General features: G+C 41.0%; 1 protein-coding gene across 1 annotated transcript in view; it reads right to left on the bottom strand.

Moving 5' to 3' along the window:
* Positions 1-18,243, bottom strand: part of frem2a (FRAS1 related extracellular matrix 2a) — a 90,257-nt gene that overhangs the window by 28,032 nt on the left and 43,982 nt on the right. The window contains exons 4-6 of the mRNA XM_034682840.1: positions 9,626-9,856; positions 3,554-3,679; positions 1,203-1,454 (exon numbers count right to left, since the gene is read on the bottom strand). Coding sequence (XP_034538731.1) covers positions 1,203-1,454; positions 3,554-3,679; positions 9,626-9,856 — 609 coding nt within the window. The remainder of the gene's footprint in view (positions 1-1,202; positions 1,455-3,553; positions 3,680-9,625; positions 9,857-18,243) is intronic.

Here is an 18,243-nt window from a genome sequence, read left to right as displayed (position 1 = left end):
GTGGGCATTTTTGAGTTTATTAGATGGTGGGACTTTCATCATTCAGAGAGTCGTGACCTGCGTTTGCACATGACGCACAACGCTGTGACTGCATTGTTTATTTAAATCTCCCCACATTCCCACAGGATCAGTCAGAGTCTAAGGTTAATAAATGAAATGTGCCTACACAGACAGTCAGCTTCATACAGTGAATTGCTTGGGCTGAAATATAATGCTTATAATAAAGGATGATATTAATAAAGACTCCACTGGGACTCAGACTGAGGTAATGGGTACTCCACTCAGACTCGTCTTTGATTCTTTTGTGGTGAATTGGACTCGACTCACTTTTAAACACTTGAAACTCGACTCAGACTCCAGGTTTGGTGACTACAACACTGATATAAGATCAGGAAAGGCTGAAATATGTAAAGTTGACCCTACATTGCTTGTATCTGACCTGAAAGTCTGATGCTGGTGCTTCATTTTAAGAAAAAGTGACTTTTTCTGTAAATATCTACAGTACAGTAAGACATATACCTTACAAACGTCAGCAGATACTTCCAGTCCCTTTATGTGTATAAAGTAAATCAATGTGGAAAGAAAGCTGGCAGGGATGACCGGTAGACCAGAATAGGTATTTCCCAGCAGGCTTGTTCTCCCCACGGTGAACCTCTATAACATTATCCTTCCTTTCAGGAGACATAATCTGCTTTATCCATAGGATGCTTTAACGGAATTAAAGCAAACCAGGAACAAACTGGTGTTTTAATGTACTCCCACTGGAATCCTAGGTGAGTCTCCACTGTAATTAAAACCTCTTCTGAACGACAGGGAGACAGGAGTTTGATTCCATCTGTCTGCAGCGAGTGTAAGGTACAAGTCAGGGTGTTTCCAGCAGTCTTCTCTTGTATTCATCAAGCCTCAGTTTTATTGTAAACAAGCTTAATTAAGAGGAGCTCTGTGTTGTGAAAGCCCCAATGACAGTTCAACAATCACAGTGTTGTCAATTTACACCCCCACAATGTGTTTACACACTGGTAGGTGTCTATATGAATGTGTTGTTGAAGTTTTAAAGCCTGGCACTAACACATCAAACGGAAGCAATCAAATCTTCTCCAGCTTTCCTGTAGAGCTGAAACACATTTTGCATGTTGCATCAAGACCTCTCATACAAGTAATACGGAAAAAGAAACTAGAGAGGACTGCAGAGAAGGTCTTACCGTCATCCATGTCCTCCAGGATGTTGACTTTGGAGGTCTGGTAGTGCATTCCCAGACGCCCTCCGACAGGCAGCGACAGAGTGACGTTGAAGCTCTCCTCTCCTTCGTACAGAGAGTCGTCGATGACCACCACGCGGCAGTGCTTCTCTCTCTCGCCCTTGTCAAAGCGTAGGATGCTGCCGTGCTCCTCTGGACGCGATATGTAGTCAGAGTATGAGAGGACGGTAGTAGGGATGGTGCCTATGGCTGAACCTTTGGAGGTGAAAATGAGATATAGAGTTTTTAAACTTTTAAAATCCTTAAACAGTTCAAAATTGAAACACATGTCCTTGTTCTCACGTTGGATATATAACATTTTTTCAGACTCTCATTTCATGACAGGAACGTGATCAGCGTCTGTTGCATGTTGTTGAATGGATCCACTCTCTTTCGCTTTAATAAAAGGCAGACAACGAACTGAGCCATCATAGCTGCTAAAGTTTGACCTTTAATTACAGAAAGCCCATCACGTGAGTTGGCAGCTTGTTTTTAATGCCACAACACAATGGGAGCGGACCACCCCCACAGGTTTACTCACATTCAAACCTGCGGTGGAGTGACTACAGAGTTCTGACATTTAACAATGGTGCCTTCATTAGGCTAATAAATGCAGGAGTTACTACTTCATGTTGCGTTTCAATTCATTCCATGACATTTAACAGCAAGAGGAGAAGATACAGGCCGAAATCTGTTTTTATTGAAACAAATCTAAATGATCAAAAAGACACTGAAGCTGGTGTAGAGGGTGTAGAAGCTTGTTAATGATTTTAATAGGTCACTCTAAATAGAAACTTGTAAAAAGCCAAAGATGAAAGCTAATTCCAATGCTATTTAGCGTGTGGTGCTGCACGTGTGAAGGTTAATTAATTGTGATCTGCATCTCTTCTAGTGTCTTCATTGGCTGCACAGGTGCATCGCATGCTTCCATGGGTGCTTGTTTATTAAGGGCCTGTGTCCACTAATAGGTTCTTGTTTATTAAGGGCCTGTGTACATTAGTAGATGTACATGAGTACCTAAGTGAATGCCTTAAACTGCTGCCTAAGATCCTCCGGCAGGTCCCTCTTGGAACTCCCAAAGGCGAAGTTAAAAACCAGAGGTGACCGGGCCTTTGCAGTCAGGGCCCCATCACTCTGGAATGACCTGCCGGAGGATATCAGGAGAGCCACATCCTTGTCCTCTTTTAAATCTCTTTTAAAAACGCACTTCTTTAAATGTGCTTTTATTTCTTAACTCATCACTGACTTTTTCATTTCTGCATGGTTTTTATTATTGTTTTTTACTGAACTCATTTTAGCTCTCCTTACCTTTGTCATGTGCTTTAGTGTTTTCACTCGCTGTCTTGCACTCTGTAAACCACTTTGTAAACATGTTGCTATATAAATAAAATGTATTATTATCACTATTATTATTATTAGTAGGCGCTTTTTACTTAAGGGTCTGTGTCAACTAGTAGGCGCTTGTTGATTAAGGACCTATGTCCACTAGTAGGTGCTTGTTTATTAGGGGCCTGTATCTACTAGCAGTTTTTTTTGAACCAGCAGCATAACCAAGCAAAATCTACACATAACCAGTACACTTCAGTGCTTTCAGCATGCCCATAAATGCCCTCAGTGACAGGTGTTTCTTTTGTCTCTGTCCTCATAGCACTACCAGTTAAATATTTAAAACTTTTTTGAACAGTGCAGTGCTTGGTAAAGTCACTTCTCAATCATCAAAATCAAGAGGAGGAAGGACTTCTGAAACCAGCTTTGTCAACAACAATTACAGAAAATAAATTAGACTTGTTTTTTCAAGGATATAGTTTGAGCTGCTGATAATGCCAGAAAGTAATTCCTTTCCCTGGTGTTTAAAATGTTTTCTTGCACAATATCCTTAAATAATGCGAAAAATAAGCATACCTAGTAATTTAAAACAGACCTTCTGGTCACTACTGAGAGCAGCAGAATTGCCATAAAACAACTTTCATAACTTTGCAACAGTAAGCAACGATAAGATTCAATCTTAAATTGAGTTCCTGGATGCTGCTAGTGGACACAGGCCCTAAAATCACATATAAGACCAGTTAAAAGGATCCAAATGGTAACGCAGCTTGAGCTCTCAGTGTTTTTGATTGGCAAAATGAAATGAAAACAACAAAAATCAACACTTCACAGATCAAAATGTTATGTGCAAACACACTGTAGGTGGTCAAAAGTCATTAAATGATGACATTTAGCATTTGTTATGAGCAGCCTGATCATGAATGCAGCAGGCAGGAGGGGTACAATGAGGCTAAGTGGGTGAGATGAGGTGAAAAAAGGCTAGTCCATACCCTGCTGTGTGTAGCAGACCACCATGAGCTCCTGGCTGATGTCTCCGCTGCGGTGCACCGGGATGAAAAGCTCCCCAACATCCTCCTCCACTGAGTGCATCTGCTCAGGGAAGAACACGGTCGACTCTGTGTGCAGGAGAAAGAGAGAACGAGCAGTGGGAGTCAGGGGGGTGGAAAAAGAAAAGGGTAATGATATGTATAACAATCTGCAAAATCCACAGTACATTAGGCCGTCAAGGATACAGGCTTTTGTTCTGCCTCTGCATTACCAACTTTTTTTTCCCCATTCTGATCTATTGAAGTGGTGCTCCTGTGGTGTGTTGATTCATATTCAAAAATAACTCTCCATCACAGTTTTTTTTGGTTTAATGCAACCAGAGGTGCTCTTCAAAGAGACCCCCTCTGGAAGTTTCTCTCCCCGCCTGGTGTGTCGCAGACAATTACACATGGAAGCTGCTCTGTTCATCCAGCAGAGTGAATCAGCTGGGAGTTTCACACATCTACTCCGCTATACTCAGAGGGGTCAGCCAAACTACCTCTCTTATTTTTTCTAACTCCCTATCTGCACTTTTTTTTCTGTCTCTGAGAAGAGTTTGTGATGGAGAGAGAGACTGAGAGCCAGTGAAAGCACCATCTATCAAAGAGAAGGACTTACAGGCATTACAGAAACAATAAATGTTGGAGCTATTTTCCACAGACGCACAGGGACCAATAAAAATATAAACAGAGTGGATTGAGCGTATTCTCGCCCCATATCTTTGCAGCTTTGCCCCTTCTCCAAGTCTGTTTTTCAATGAGTGAATGAATGATGGGAACTTCAAGACACTTGTGGTTTGCTTGTGCAACAAAAACTTGCAGTGAAAATGGGCAGCGAAAGAGCTGAAACATCAGAAAGAAAACAGATCGGGGGATTTGACACTGAGCATAAAAAGACATCAACACCTAACATGACTCTTTGAGTCATCAACATAAAACAATCTCACACACTGCGGGAGGTCAAACATTTCTCTCCTCTTACGGTAACTCTCTCTCTAAATCGTTCCAGCTCCTCTCAATCTTCTCCCCTCGCCTCCATTCCTCTTTTCTGTCACTGCCCACAATCTGTCACTCCCCAGGGGGGTACAGGGACTCATAGCAGGGGATTAGGGTCCATCGCTTACCTATTACACACACACATACACACCAAGACCCTTATTTTATCCTCACTTTCCACACATCTACACCTGTCTTTGTGGTTCCCTCACATTTTCACCCCTTCTCTTTTCTCTTCTTGTGCATCCAGGATTTAGAAAAAGCTAACATTTCAGCCAAGTGGGTCAAGTTCACGTCCTGGAGGAAAACACGCACAGTAACTTAAATCATTCATGGGGAGAAGAAAAACCCACAAGCTTTTACGTAGGGTGAACACTTGCACCTGATCCTGCTATTGTCCTGCCAACAAATAAAATAAAAATATGGCTCATGAATATTCTATGCTCTGCCTTTCTGCTGTTTTGTTGTTGTTTTGATAGTTACCACCTTGTAAAGCTGGCTTTGGCCATCAGCTAAACGCATAAAATGTGAGTATAAATTTAAAACAATAGAGTCACGGTTAATGTAGCTAAACCCTGAACAATAACATGTCACAATTTACTGCAACAGCAACAACATAGCTGCTCGTTTACTGCTTCATATATCAGTGGAGAGATTTTACATCCGAACAGAGACTTAGAATAACACAGGGATGTGCATGACAGCATCTGGCCATGAGATGCCACAGACAGACATCAGTTCTTCATCATTTAAGGGAATGGCCTTGGTGCCAAATGCAGGCGAGTAACAGCTCTACCGACGGATAGCGTCCTCGCTGCAGAGGAAGAAAGAAAGACATCACTAGAAACAACAAGAGGCTGGTACTGCTCGCAGCAAACAGCCAAACAGCAGGCTTTCACCTTCATCTGCAGTCAGCACTGTGCATGGATTATATATGAAAGAGCGTTATAAAGTTTTGCAGGAGGAAAGCTAAGCTATCAGACTCTGTAATTAAACAGAGTTTGTGTCTGCTGCGGCGCTAACAGGGGGTGAACCACAGGCAGAAAGTGCCACAGGACAAGCTAACTCCTTGTTACTAATCAAAGTAACGGCATGCTAACACAGAAGGGTGGCAGGGTGCACGCTTTCTTTCTACCAAAACAAACAAAAACAACAATAATGACGAGCCCCAGGCGCTCGAGCAGACAAACACAGATTCACGCCGTCAGGACCAACTGCACTTATTATTCTGGCCTTAATTTGGCTTGTGGTTAAAGCTTAGTGATCCCCTCTCCTCCTCTAAAGCTATTAGCTTAGCTGACACGTCCTCATGGGGGAGGGAATCTCCAGGCTAAAGCAGAAGACCAGACACAGCCAGTTTTCATCATTACACACAGAAGCTGGAGTACAGCTAATGCAACAGGCGTATAGCTGAAGCTTCACTGGCCCATTATAGCTGAGAGTGACATATCTCTGTCACGTTAGACAATCCCCAGGAGATGACAGAAAACAAAACAGCCCCTGTCCTCCACACACGCCATAATTAACCCACAGGGGAGGATAGATTGGGGGAGGGAGGGTGAGAGAGAGGGATCACAACACAGCGAAAGAGACTGAGCGAGGAGACAAATGAAGAGAGAGAGAGTGATGAGAGCGGCTGCTGTGTGTCACTGTAATTGAAGCTTCAGTGTTTCCATCTTTGTTGCGCATCTATAATTATTTAAAAGTTAAACCGAGGATGGTGATAATGCATACAGGGGGGGGGGATTTGAAAGCTGCAGAAGAGTAAATCAAGCCTTGATGGAGCAGAGCGGACAGTTTGTCGCACTACTCAATAATCCATTAACATTTGAGTTTGCAGGCGACGGCAGAAAGAACGAGGAGACGGAAAATATGGCAGATTAGAAACTATTTAGAGACAAAGCTTGACAGACTTGTGTATGTGTGAAAGACACTTTTTGTACTTAACAACAAGGGTTTGACTAACGCTCAACACTTAACAGCAATATCAATAGTTTAGAAGAAGATAGGTGCTTCGAATGAGGCCTGAGGGCTAAATTTCATCCTTTAACAGCCTGGAAAACAGACAATAAAACACACCTCTCCTTTTATTCTTCTTCTTTGGTGTAATTAGGTTTAAGGAAGTAAGCATCCCTTTCAGGTCTTCTGATAAGTCTACAAATCATCCCTAAATCTCTCTCCGTTGTCATGCCAAAACCGTCTCCCCCCTTGTTGCCTGAGGACGCATTTAACATGACTCAATATACTGTCGGCATTGTTGTTATTGACAATTCTTTGCCTTGTGTGTGCCGGGCTGACTGCTGCTTCTTCACACAGAAAATGTGAAATGCAGCAGAGGCTTGTGTACTTCCTTTCTAGTGTTGCAACAGGAATACTTGAGTGGCAGGTGGGGTTTTATGTGGTGAGCATTATAAATGTCACAAACTTTTACTGTTGCTGCTGTCACATTTGCGTGTTGTGCTGGGCAAAGAATACACCTCAGCTTTGTGTATAAAATAGCTTTGACTTCATTTTACATTCCACGCCTGCAGCTGATTTCTTGTACCACTTCACAGTCTTCTGCAAAGTATCATAGTTTCCGTGTGTCACCGTCTACAGGGTGTCAATCAAGATATCAGATGTTCCTTTCAACCGGGTAAATCTATCCAATTACACAGTCACACATCTTCAGTTTGGGGGATATATCTTGAAGCTCAGTGAGATATATCTACAAAATCCCCCCTGTAGGATCTGAGCGACAAAGACTTTCTGACAAGACATAATTACCACATCATCTGTCATAATAATTACTCAGCTGAACCTCATTTAACTGTCTTTCCTTATTTAAACGCTCCTCTCACATGCATTTCCACTTCCCTGTATGGTGTGTCCATAAGAACTGGGTTTGATGTTAAACTTATCCTGTTTGCAGGGGTTTGAACTTAACAGGCTTTACCGTACCCTAACCATAGACCTTTCTGTGGCCCCTGAGCTCCCTTGTCTCGTAGGTTCCTCCTAGTCTCTGCGGTAGACGGTCTGCTGCTGTGGACACTCAGACTCCAGCTGCTACAGCTACTACTATCCATCTCAACACTTTCATTTCTCTCTTCATCTCCTCTATCCCTATTTCCAACCCCAACTTGGTCTCAGCAGATGTCTGTCTAACATGAGTCTGGTTCTGCTCGAGGTTTCTGCCTGTTAAAGGAAGTTTGCTAAATACTGCAAAGTGCTCTGCTCATGGTGGATTAAGATGAGATCAGACTGAGTCCTGTCAGTAAGATTGGACTGGTTGTAGTTGATGTTGGGTTTTTGTTAATAATGTAACATAGAGTACAGTCTAAACCTGCTCTGTTCGTAATTTGTCTTAATATAGCATTTGTTGTGATTTGGCGCTATATAAATAAAGATTTAGTGATTGATTGATTGACAGGCTTCTATGGGCCGAAGCCAACGCCAAACACACCACCCACACACATATCCACCCACCTCTCTACCATATCATCCATTCACATGTGTGTTATCTTGTACAGATTGCTGTCATAGTTATCAGGGATGACTGACAGGTTTACAGCCTCTCATATAACACTGTTATCAATCTAACACTTTCACTGCCATTAACAGAAACTCAGTAACTGTCACAACATTAGTCTATTTTAACTTTGTCTTTCTTTAACTAAACATAACAGAAGCAAGCGCCATGTCGCCCAATCAGTTAGAATATATCTACATGATAAAAAACTGAGTGATTTTCTAGAATCAGTGCAAGGCCTGATTATCTGAGCTCACAGTCACAAATCCATCTTAATTTACTCACCTTGAGCTTCTACTGCTTCAGACAAATACTGTCAACACTTGATATCATTTGTGACTTTTTGTAACTTCTTTCAAGTGTCATGTCTGCAAGGTCATTGGATGAGCATGTGCACACATATCAGGCCTATAAAGCTGACTGAACTAACTGACTAAAGCCTGTCAGATAAACTAAGTGGAAACAATTAGCTGTGAGTTAAGAATAGATAATTGATATCAGTTTGAATTAACTTTATACCACCGTTGTTTGATTGCTGTTTGCTGTGTTCGATGTATGTTGGGTGTTTCCATTGTTTTTGTATGTTTTTACTGTTTAAAAAAATGTTTTTATGTTTTTAATTCTCAATGTAAAGCACATTGAGCTTTGGTGTAATGAAATGTGCTTCATACAGTCAATTAAATTGCAATTGCTATCAATATGGTACATACTGTGTGAGTTTAACAACCTGGTACAATTTTCCCTGTGCAATAATTAAACTATACACAAGTAGAAAGTGTCCATAGTGTATATATGTATGTATTTATTAGATGTAATCTTACATTATTCTTATTTTTGACCTTTAATTATTCTATGTTAACTTTGTAAGTATATTGTCATATTCTCCTGGCTCTTGCTGAAATCAGCTGTCACAAAAAGATTTCCTCCAATGGGGATCAATAAAGTCTATCTTATCTTATCTTATCTTATCTTATCCTATCTTATAGGCATGATTGGGGGTGTGGCTTAATTGCCAGACAAGTAGGCAGGATGTAGCTGTGAGCCAGGAGGTTAGAGCCTGCCTCAGCTCCACTTTTTACCTCTGTCTAGGATGACCAAAAGTCACAAACATGGGGAATGTCATTGTTGGGCTTCCTAACACCTCTTCAGAATTAATGGCTGATGTCACTGAGACTGTTTTGTTTAGTCTAAGGAAAAAATCTCAAGTCAAGTCCAAGTACCTAAATATCTGAACCTGTTTTCCATCCCTGATATTCTAATAAAGATAATGAATATTTAATAGTCGAACCCTTGAAGTCTCTGCTTGTTAAGTACAGTTTAAAATGTTTTAATGGGGCACCACTGGCCTAGCAGTTGAAGTGTGAGTCCCATATACAGAGGGTATAGTCCTCATTGAATTGACTCCCGGCCTTGACCATTAGCTGTCTTCCCCATCTCTCTACTTCACATTCCACATGTCCAATTTCTCTTCAGCTCTCCTTTCTAATAATGCCCCAAAATATAACTTAAATATTTGTATGCGCCGCACTGACCATCATTAGGGTCCAGGATCTCAACTGTTGCTGCAGCAGGGAACTCCATCACCCCCATCACCGGCTCTGAAAGCAAAATCTGGAAGGTCTCAGCCTGCTCATACTTCCCGTCAGTGAGGATCCGAACCCTCCACGCGGCTGTGGTTTGCCCTGGGTTGAATTGGACTTGCCTCTGGGACTTTCCCTTGAAATCCTCATCCTTCTTTGCACTGCCATCCTGGGTGCCAATTCCTGGAAGATGCAGAAAGTGATAGAGGTTTATAAAAAAAAAAAAAAAAAAGACAAGTGAAAAGGAAAGGAGGGCAGGCCAGATGAGGAGACAGTCAGGAAGGAAAAAAAAACAAAGAAAGCGACCATGAAAGGGTGATAGACAGGAGAGAGAAGCAGATGAAAAACAGATTAGATATTCACACCCTTTAATGTGCGCAGAGAGCGGTGAGAAAAGAGCGTTGTGCCTATTTTCTTCGCTGATCACTTGCAGAGCCTCAGGAATGTGTGAAATGAAATTGTGACTGAAGCATTTAAATAAGCAGATTGCACTTTACTGAGATGGATTAGCTACCGTGATTATTTCCAAAGACCAGGTATGCATGCGAGTGTCACCTCCTTTCTTTTTCTAAATGTCTCTTATTTCATTAATAATAGCTTCTTTATGTGAATCCTCCTCACAAAGATCCATGTAACTCTCATTCTCAAGGATGCACCTTCCTCAAAGCAGGAGAGCTTACTGGCTCGGCTGGGTTTCGCATCAAATGCACATCAAGGAAATCCAGGTGGCATAAGCCGTACAAAGATGTATTACACTTGGAGAAAGGCTGTTTGTTTTCTTTGTCTACATTCAGAGTTCCTCTGGAGAACAAGGTGAGCAGAGTCAGGCTGATGATGCATGTGCCTGCAAATACAAAGGATTTGTTACCTTCTCTCAGACAGCCAAAAGCCCCGCACAAACAAGATTGTGAAAAATACATGCAGATGAGACTGGATACATTAGATCATAGTACGACCACAGAGAGGGGTATTGTGTGCAAAAATTGAAGATGAAATTCACAGATGCACGCTTTCATCTAAATTATTTTTTGTGATTATATTCTTTTAGGATGACAGAGAACCAGAGCCAGGATGCAGAAGAAAAAGAAGAGGATGCTGGAAATTCATGAGAATAAAGTCGAATATATAGTAGTTCTACATTTATGAGACAAAGTCTTAATTTTGGGGCTACTGTTTGCCCATATATGTTATTTAAGAGGGATGATCAGCCAGCCATCTGCACCAAAATGAGAAACGTGGAGCATCTCATAAAGTTACACTTTAGGTTTCATAAATAACTGAGAACTTAATCTTTAAGCACATCAGCAACACATTGTCAGAAGTATCAGGAATCTGAGTCTGAGTCTAGATCAAAGAAGGACATGCAGCCTGTGCACACTTCTGCTGTCTGTCCTCAGCTGTTGAGTATAACTGCAGGCGGCTGGCTGCTCCTCTGATATCCCATATATGTAGATTTACATATAGATTAAACCTGTAATTATGATTCCTTGCAGATAAAATCATGACTGTATTTTCATAAATTTACAACTAGGGCCAAGTGTAAAAAAAATTGATTTTCTAATTCTTATCTGTTTTATTCTAATGATAAGATATTGATTCATAAAACCCTGCGATTCATCTTTTAATATATCCTTTTCAGTGGGTGGCCCTCATCTTGCGAGACCAAGTTCTGGCCACCTGAGAGGCTGGTGCTTCAAGACCAACATGGCAGGATATGGAGCTGTTCAAGTAAAGGCACTGACAAACCTTAAAGAGCTGAACAAAAGCAAATCCATATGCAACATGGAGGTAAAATGCTGTGGAAATACATGTGCATTCAAGTTAAAATAATAACATAGGCTGTCACAACTTTCATATGCTAGAGTATACGTCTGTACAGGCTTCCAAAGCCTCATTAATACACTCCAACCATGCTACATTTTACCCATACACAAACATCTGAGTGAAGTCGCCTTCCTAAAACTGTACACACAAGTGAAACACAGTGTTGCAACTACAAAGCCCAAGGCTTGTTCTTCTGACAATGCATTATGCCTCAGTGTAAAATGATCAGTTAATCCTTTGCACCAGAGCTCAAAGGAACGGACATGAAGGGAGGTAATGATTTACATTGAACATATAGTATAGTGTACTGTATGTCTAGGCTTTACTATTCTACGACACAGTATAGCCGCTTGAATAAATTAATGGTGTAACATCATAGACATATAGCCAGTAAACAACACAGGGAATGAAGGGAAGCATGTGCACGGCCGAAAGTCCAGAACAATGTTTACTAGTATGTGTTTAAGGGAAGACATGACATGCAGTCTAAAGCATTCTCATCGTATGAATGTTCACAGTGTTACTGAACGGATTGCATGAGATTGCTTGAGAAATTAGACTATGGTAGCGGTCAAGGCAGATGGCTATCTAACATGGCATTACCGTACTCTAACCATAGACCTTTATGGAGTCTCTGAGCTCCCTTGTCTTGTAGGTTCCTCTGACTCGCTGCCATAGATGACCTGCTGCTGTGGACACTCAGACTCCAGCAGCAACAACTACTACTATCCATCTCGAAACTATCATCTCTCTCTCTCTCTTCATCTCCTCTATCCCTCTCTCCAACCCCCCAATTCCGTCTCAGCAGATGTGTGTCTAACACGAGTCTGGTTCTAATCAAGGTTTGTCCCTGTTTAAAAGGAAGTTTGTTCTTGCCACTGTAACTTGCTAAATGCTGCAAAGTGCTCTGCTCATGGTGGATTAAAATGAGATCAGACTGAGTTCTGTCTGTAAGATGGGACTAGATCTTATCCTGTCTTGACGTTGGGTCTTTGTTAATAATATAAATAGAGTACAGTCTAGACCTGCTCTGTTTGTAAAGCATCTTGAGATAAGATTTGTTGAAGATTGATCGATTCAGATTGATAGTGAGCTTGTCAGTAATTTCTTGAATAATGCATCTGGTTGGAGGTTACAGTTAACTGTTTTAGTTTTATGAGTATCTCTTTCATTTTGAAACAAAACTGAACTTGCAACTGAATTATCCTATAAAGTATGAATTTCAAATGAGTTGAATTTAATCAAATTGGAATTTGAATCAAATCAGGGCCTTGTGAATCTGCATCAAATGAATTCAGGCAATCAGTGGCGATACTCTGTTCCATTTGCAACTTTAATCTCTTTAGTTTCCAACTTTATTCATACTAATGTGTGCTGTTTTCTCTTATTATTGCGTCTTTTTCCTCTCACAACTTTATCCTTATGAAAATGACAACGTAACTCTCAAATATTAGGACTTTATTTTTATAATATAACAACTTTAATCTTTTTAGATTTGATATTTTCCTTTTAAGCTGTATTCTTGTAAATGTATGCCTTTTTCATTTTATAACTTTATCCTTGTGAAATTGTGATGTTATTCTTAAAATATTACAATGTTAAAATATCAGTTTTTACCCCATCCGTAATAGGTCCCTAATCTCCTTCCTGGTACAACAATTTCACAAACCCAAATACAAGACCCTAAGGATTTCCTGAATCATTTTGTTTTGCAGGATGACATTTCGAAGTATTTACTTGTGCTGTTTACCACAGACTATTTTCACTTTCCTTTTGTGTTGGCTTCATTTGGGCAACTTTTGCAGATAGCATTTAAAGTCCAACAAATACAAACATCCCAGAGACCCAGAGATATCAATCGATTTACTTGTGGTCACCTCAAAGAACCATAATGCAATAATTTAAAACCTTGCCCTGGCCTCAAGCCAAGCAGCGTATTTAATAGAACACGCTTGTTCAATTCATTTTGTCGACAACCCCACGTTGTTATCTCTGAACTTCCTCTCCTCTCGTCCACAGTTGAAGATAGTGAGGCTGCTATTTCTCACTGCAGCTGCACAAAAATATCTCCCTCTCTGGGGGCTGTGGAAAGCTTTTCTGGGAAATCTACAACACGTCTAATGGAAGTTCAGACAGGACAGCTCTTGGTTCATTTGCTGAGTGGTCCTGTCAGCTTAACCTGGGTCAAGTGTTCACTGACGGGGGCTATACTACGCTGCCTGCTACAAGAAGATATGAATTAATCAACAGCACTGACTTCATCATTAAATAATGACATTCTTATCATAAAGATGGAACAATAATAGTGTTGGATGGAGAATACTGCACGAGTGGACTGAAACTCAAAATTTGATTGTTACACAAGCTTAAAACTGAAATAAAATTAGAGACCTTTTGCTGAACCTGATTCTGATTCAAAGGACTCATCCTCTGAATAGCATAACTGTGATTAAGTAGCACGACATACTGCCAGGAGATTTTGCAGCTCCTCTTGTAGGGGTATAATTTAAAAGCTACATTGTGGTGCCTGAAAAAGGCCAGCAAGGTCCCCAACAGACAAAAACAGACAAGAAACTAAACTTTCTTGGGGTGCTGTTGGCCTAGCGGTCTAAGCATGCGCCCCACATACAGAGGCTATAGCCCCTCGTCACAGAGGTTGCAGGTTTGATTTCAGTCTCAACCATTTACTGCATGTCCTCCCCCACTCTCTGCTCCCCACATTTCCTGTCTCTCTTCAGCTGTCCTATCCATTAAAGGCAAAAATGCCAGAAAATATAACTTAAAAAAAAAAAGAAACTAAACTTCTTCAGCAGATTCAACAATTCCTGCTGTGCATTATCAAGTAGAAAAACAGCAACAACAAATGTATCTGTTTATAAAAAAGCACAGGACAAACTGTAGATAAAGGGGCGTATTGAGAGGGTTGGTAACATGGCCTTCCCTTGAAATTTGATTGCCCTACCCACATGCCACTCCTAGATCCTGGTCGATTAGCTTCGTGCCTTGCCTGAGGGGGGATTTATGTTGGAAGCAACCATCAGGGCCATGTTGCTGCAGACTGCTAGAACCTTTCTTTGCATTTTAATGTAGTACATTTTCTGCTGTTGGTACTTTTAATTATTACTTTGGTTACATATTTTCTTTGGGATCCTTACAGAATAAAGCTTGGGGGTTTGAATGTCACCACTCCACTGTGTTACTTGTTAGTTAAATTATGCACAGGGATGTGACAGCTTTATAATACTGTTTGAGGTTAATTTGAGGCCATGTATGCCACTGCATATGCAGGCACAGTTCATAATCAAACCCAGGCCATCGACTTTGAGGACTAGAACCTCTCTACCTGGGGTGTGCGGTGCAATCTCTGAGCAGATGCAGTAGGAGCCACTCACTGTGGCAAAGGCTAGCTAGCTGGTTACTGAGTCTTCTTCTTCTGCTTCATACTGCCTACAGAATGCAGCAGCCAGAGTACTAACACGGTCAAACAAACGGTCTCACATCAACCGGGTTCTTAAATCACTTCACTGGCTCCCCGTCACCTATAGAATCCAGTACAAAATTCTCACACTTATTTACAGATCCCTACATGGTCAGCCTCCAGAATACTTGTCACCCCTACCAGCCACCTCGCCCACTCAGGTCCAACATGTTACACTGTTTTAACTGCTCCACGTACACACCTCAGCACTCGCGGTGACAGAGCCTTCCAGGCTGTAGCCCCTAAGCTCTGGAACGCTCTGCCGTTGTCCCTGCGCTCTGCAGAATCTGCAGATGTTTTTAAGTCTACATTAAAGACCCACTTATTTAGGATTTAGGGAGGCTTTTAGTTGATTCTCATAGAACTTTTAATGATTTTAAGATTTTAATAAGGATCATGTAACCTCTGTAATTGTTATGTTGCCTATTGGTTTTATCTTTCTTTCTGCATGTCTTGTCGTTGTAAAGCACTTTGTGACTGTTGTCTGTGAAAAGCGTGATATAAATAAAGTTGAATTACTTACTTACTTACCCTCTGTTTATTGCAGGTGGCAACCAGATTATAGAACCACTACTGCCCCTTACTATGAACCAATAAGTTACACAGTATTTCCATATGCATGTTTTAAGCATATTATCAATATTTCATGTTTTAAAAACAAAGTTTATCGTCAATACCGGTATTCTGCAACAGCCCCATATGAAACTTTAATGTAAGTAGCTTCAGTAGATATGATTAGTGGAGACAGAAAAGGGACATAGATTATATTCATTTGTGTGTGCACATACTACATGCCATCCTTGCATAAGTCAGTGCACCAGTTGGGAGACCCTAAGTCCAAAAATGTCAGGACATGCCCCTGTGTGGGCCGAGAGCATTCATTGTTCACGTTTTGAAAGAGGAAGACCAATGAAGTGTTGTCTCGTATGGAAATCTTGAAACCCTGAGTATGCCCATGGAAGCAATGGTCAATTTTCCCAACCAGCAACTTCTCCAGAAGCAAGGACTGAGTTGGATTTAAGAGATAAATATGCCAGACTTTCACACTAAAAATGGAAATGGGAATGCCTCCAACATCCTAAATCTTCTCCCTCACCCACAGATCCTGTAATCACACGCAGATTCTATTAATAGAGATTATCTCACACAGTAACGCTAGAGTGATGATTGGTTGTCTTCTGTAATTCAACTTGTTTTAAATGTGTGCGATTACAGGTTTAGTATTTATCAAGTGATCCATGCCCACCATGTGCGTGTATCATTTTCTATAAGTGCCTCGTTATTGATTTGAAAAGCTGCAAGAGAAAAATGATCTCTACCACCAACAAAAATTAAATGTACTCTCAATACAGTTACAGAATGCAATGGGTTGTATAAGACATGCTGATATGATAAATCAGAAGTCTAGAGAAAAAGATGGTTCCTATCAATCCTTTCTTTCTCATGTTTTCTTTCCTGATGATCAGTCAACAAACATCAAACAAAACAGAAAAATGTCTTCAGCAGACAGGAAGTGTTGATCTTAAAAGGGAGGAGCCTCATTGGTGGACTCCCTGGAGGGAGAAGACACGCCTCGCCTCGGGTCGAATCACGGTTCCTTCACAGCAGGTGGAGATAAACCCAACAGAGGGCTTTTGATCTCTGCTGCTCAGAGCTATAGGCCCTTGTGTTTATGTCTTCATAATACTGACACAGACACACACTCACAAAGATACAGTAGCTCACAAAGACACATTTCTGTTTTTAGTTGCAAACTTTCCTTGCCTTTCATTCTGTTTTGTAGTTTACATCAAACTGAAGAGCAAATGCTGCAATAAGCTGCGTTTGGCTGGCAGTGAAATATGCACTTCTTCATAAACTTCATGATTTCAAGCCACTTTCATTCTCATATACATAAAGGTCATTTCACACCGAGGAAGCTGATGTAGAAACAAAAAGGTTGAGGGGGGCAACAGTTTCGATTCTCTCCTGGTGAAATTACATTATCTCTCCATCCACCCTGCATGGACACAATAATGAGGCAGAGAAAGATCCCAAAGGAGATGATTAACCTGGCGAATGCAACACCTTGTTAACTACCCTCCATTTATCTCGCAGAGCAAGGGCAGTCCAGCAAAAGGACAGTGCCGAAAGGAGAGAACGAAAGAGACTTCAAGGAATGAGAAGTTACGCAACAAGAAAAAAGAAGAAAAATGAGAATTCAATTCCATCTAGTTTCCTCATGGGGTTTGTCACATTAAAGCAAAGAAGATAAAGAGAGAGAAAGGGAAAGGAAGGGAAATATGTGGAGAGGGGGAACTTATGAGAGGAGGTCGGAAAAACAGAAGACAAGACTTGGAACAAATAGAACAAGGTTTCAGTGGAGCAGAACAGAGAGAAGAATGTCGAGAGAGAGGAGGAATGTGATGAATTAGGAGTGGGTGGAAGGAGAAAATAAGACACAGCCTATATGGCACTCACTCAGGGTTATAAGTCAGGAAGAGGGCAGGAAGACAAAAGGAGGGGTCTTTGATGAAAATGTGTTAGATGGAAAATACGGTGGCCTAAAGGAGAAAATGTGGATGGATTTGCATCAGGAGAAAGCAGCTACAAATTCTGAAATGATACAGCTTCAAACACATGACAGCTCAAAACAAATACGACGAAAACATGCAGATGAAAATGTGCTGCGAAAAAAACAACATGCATTTACATAAAATGTGCAAAGTCGGATCCAGAAAACTAACTTCTGCAGCTTAAGTCACGACAATAGAATTGCTCCAGGCCTGCAGGGGGCGATCTGTAGATATTGTTTTAATGTTTTCTAAAGGAGAAAGTTATTCACAGCGGGGATTTAGATATGTGGGTTTTGTAAAGTATCCAATACATTGGGTACAAATCACTGAATTCAGTGAGTAGTCCAAAAAGTTACCCCCCATGGCTTTCCCTAAACCCTTTTCCTTTACCTCAATTGTCAACGTCATGGTGTCATAGAACGGTGCAGAGAAGGAAGTTAGGAAAAGACAACCGCAATGTTTAGATAATCTGACTGCACAGATGATGCTACTGATGTCATGTGAATCTGCTGTGAAAAGACTACATTTTATCATATATGGACTACAAAAGGAAACTCAGTGATAACTGTGACATCATTGAGGTTATTATAGATTATACATGCTTTTATTTCATCAAGGTTGAATTATTGTAATGTTCTTTTTGAGTCTGCGAGGTCTGCAGATGGTGCAGAATGCAGCAGCTCACCTTCTGACCGGGTCTAACAGGTATGAGC

This window comes from Notolabrus celidotus, chromosome 5 (genome assembly GCF_009762535.1).
Source record: "Notolabrus celidotus isolate fNotCel1 chromosome 5, fNotCel1.pri, whole genome shotgun sequence".
Classification (NCBI taxonomy): domain Eukaryota; kingdom Metazoa; phylum Chordata; class Actinopteri; order Labriformes; family Labridae; genus Notolabrus; species Notolabrus celidotus.
Note: the sequence above shows the minus strand (reverse complement) of the source record. Positions and strands in the feature narration are given on the sequence as shown.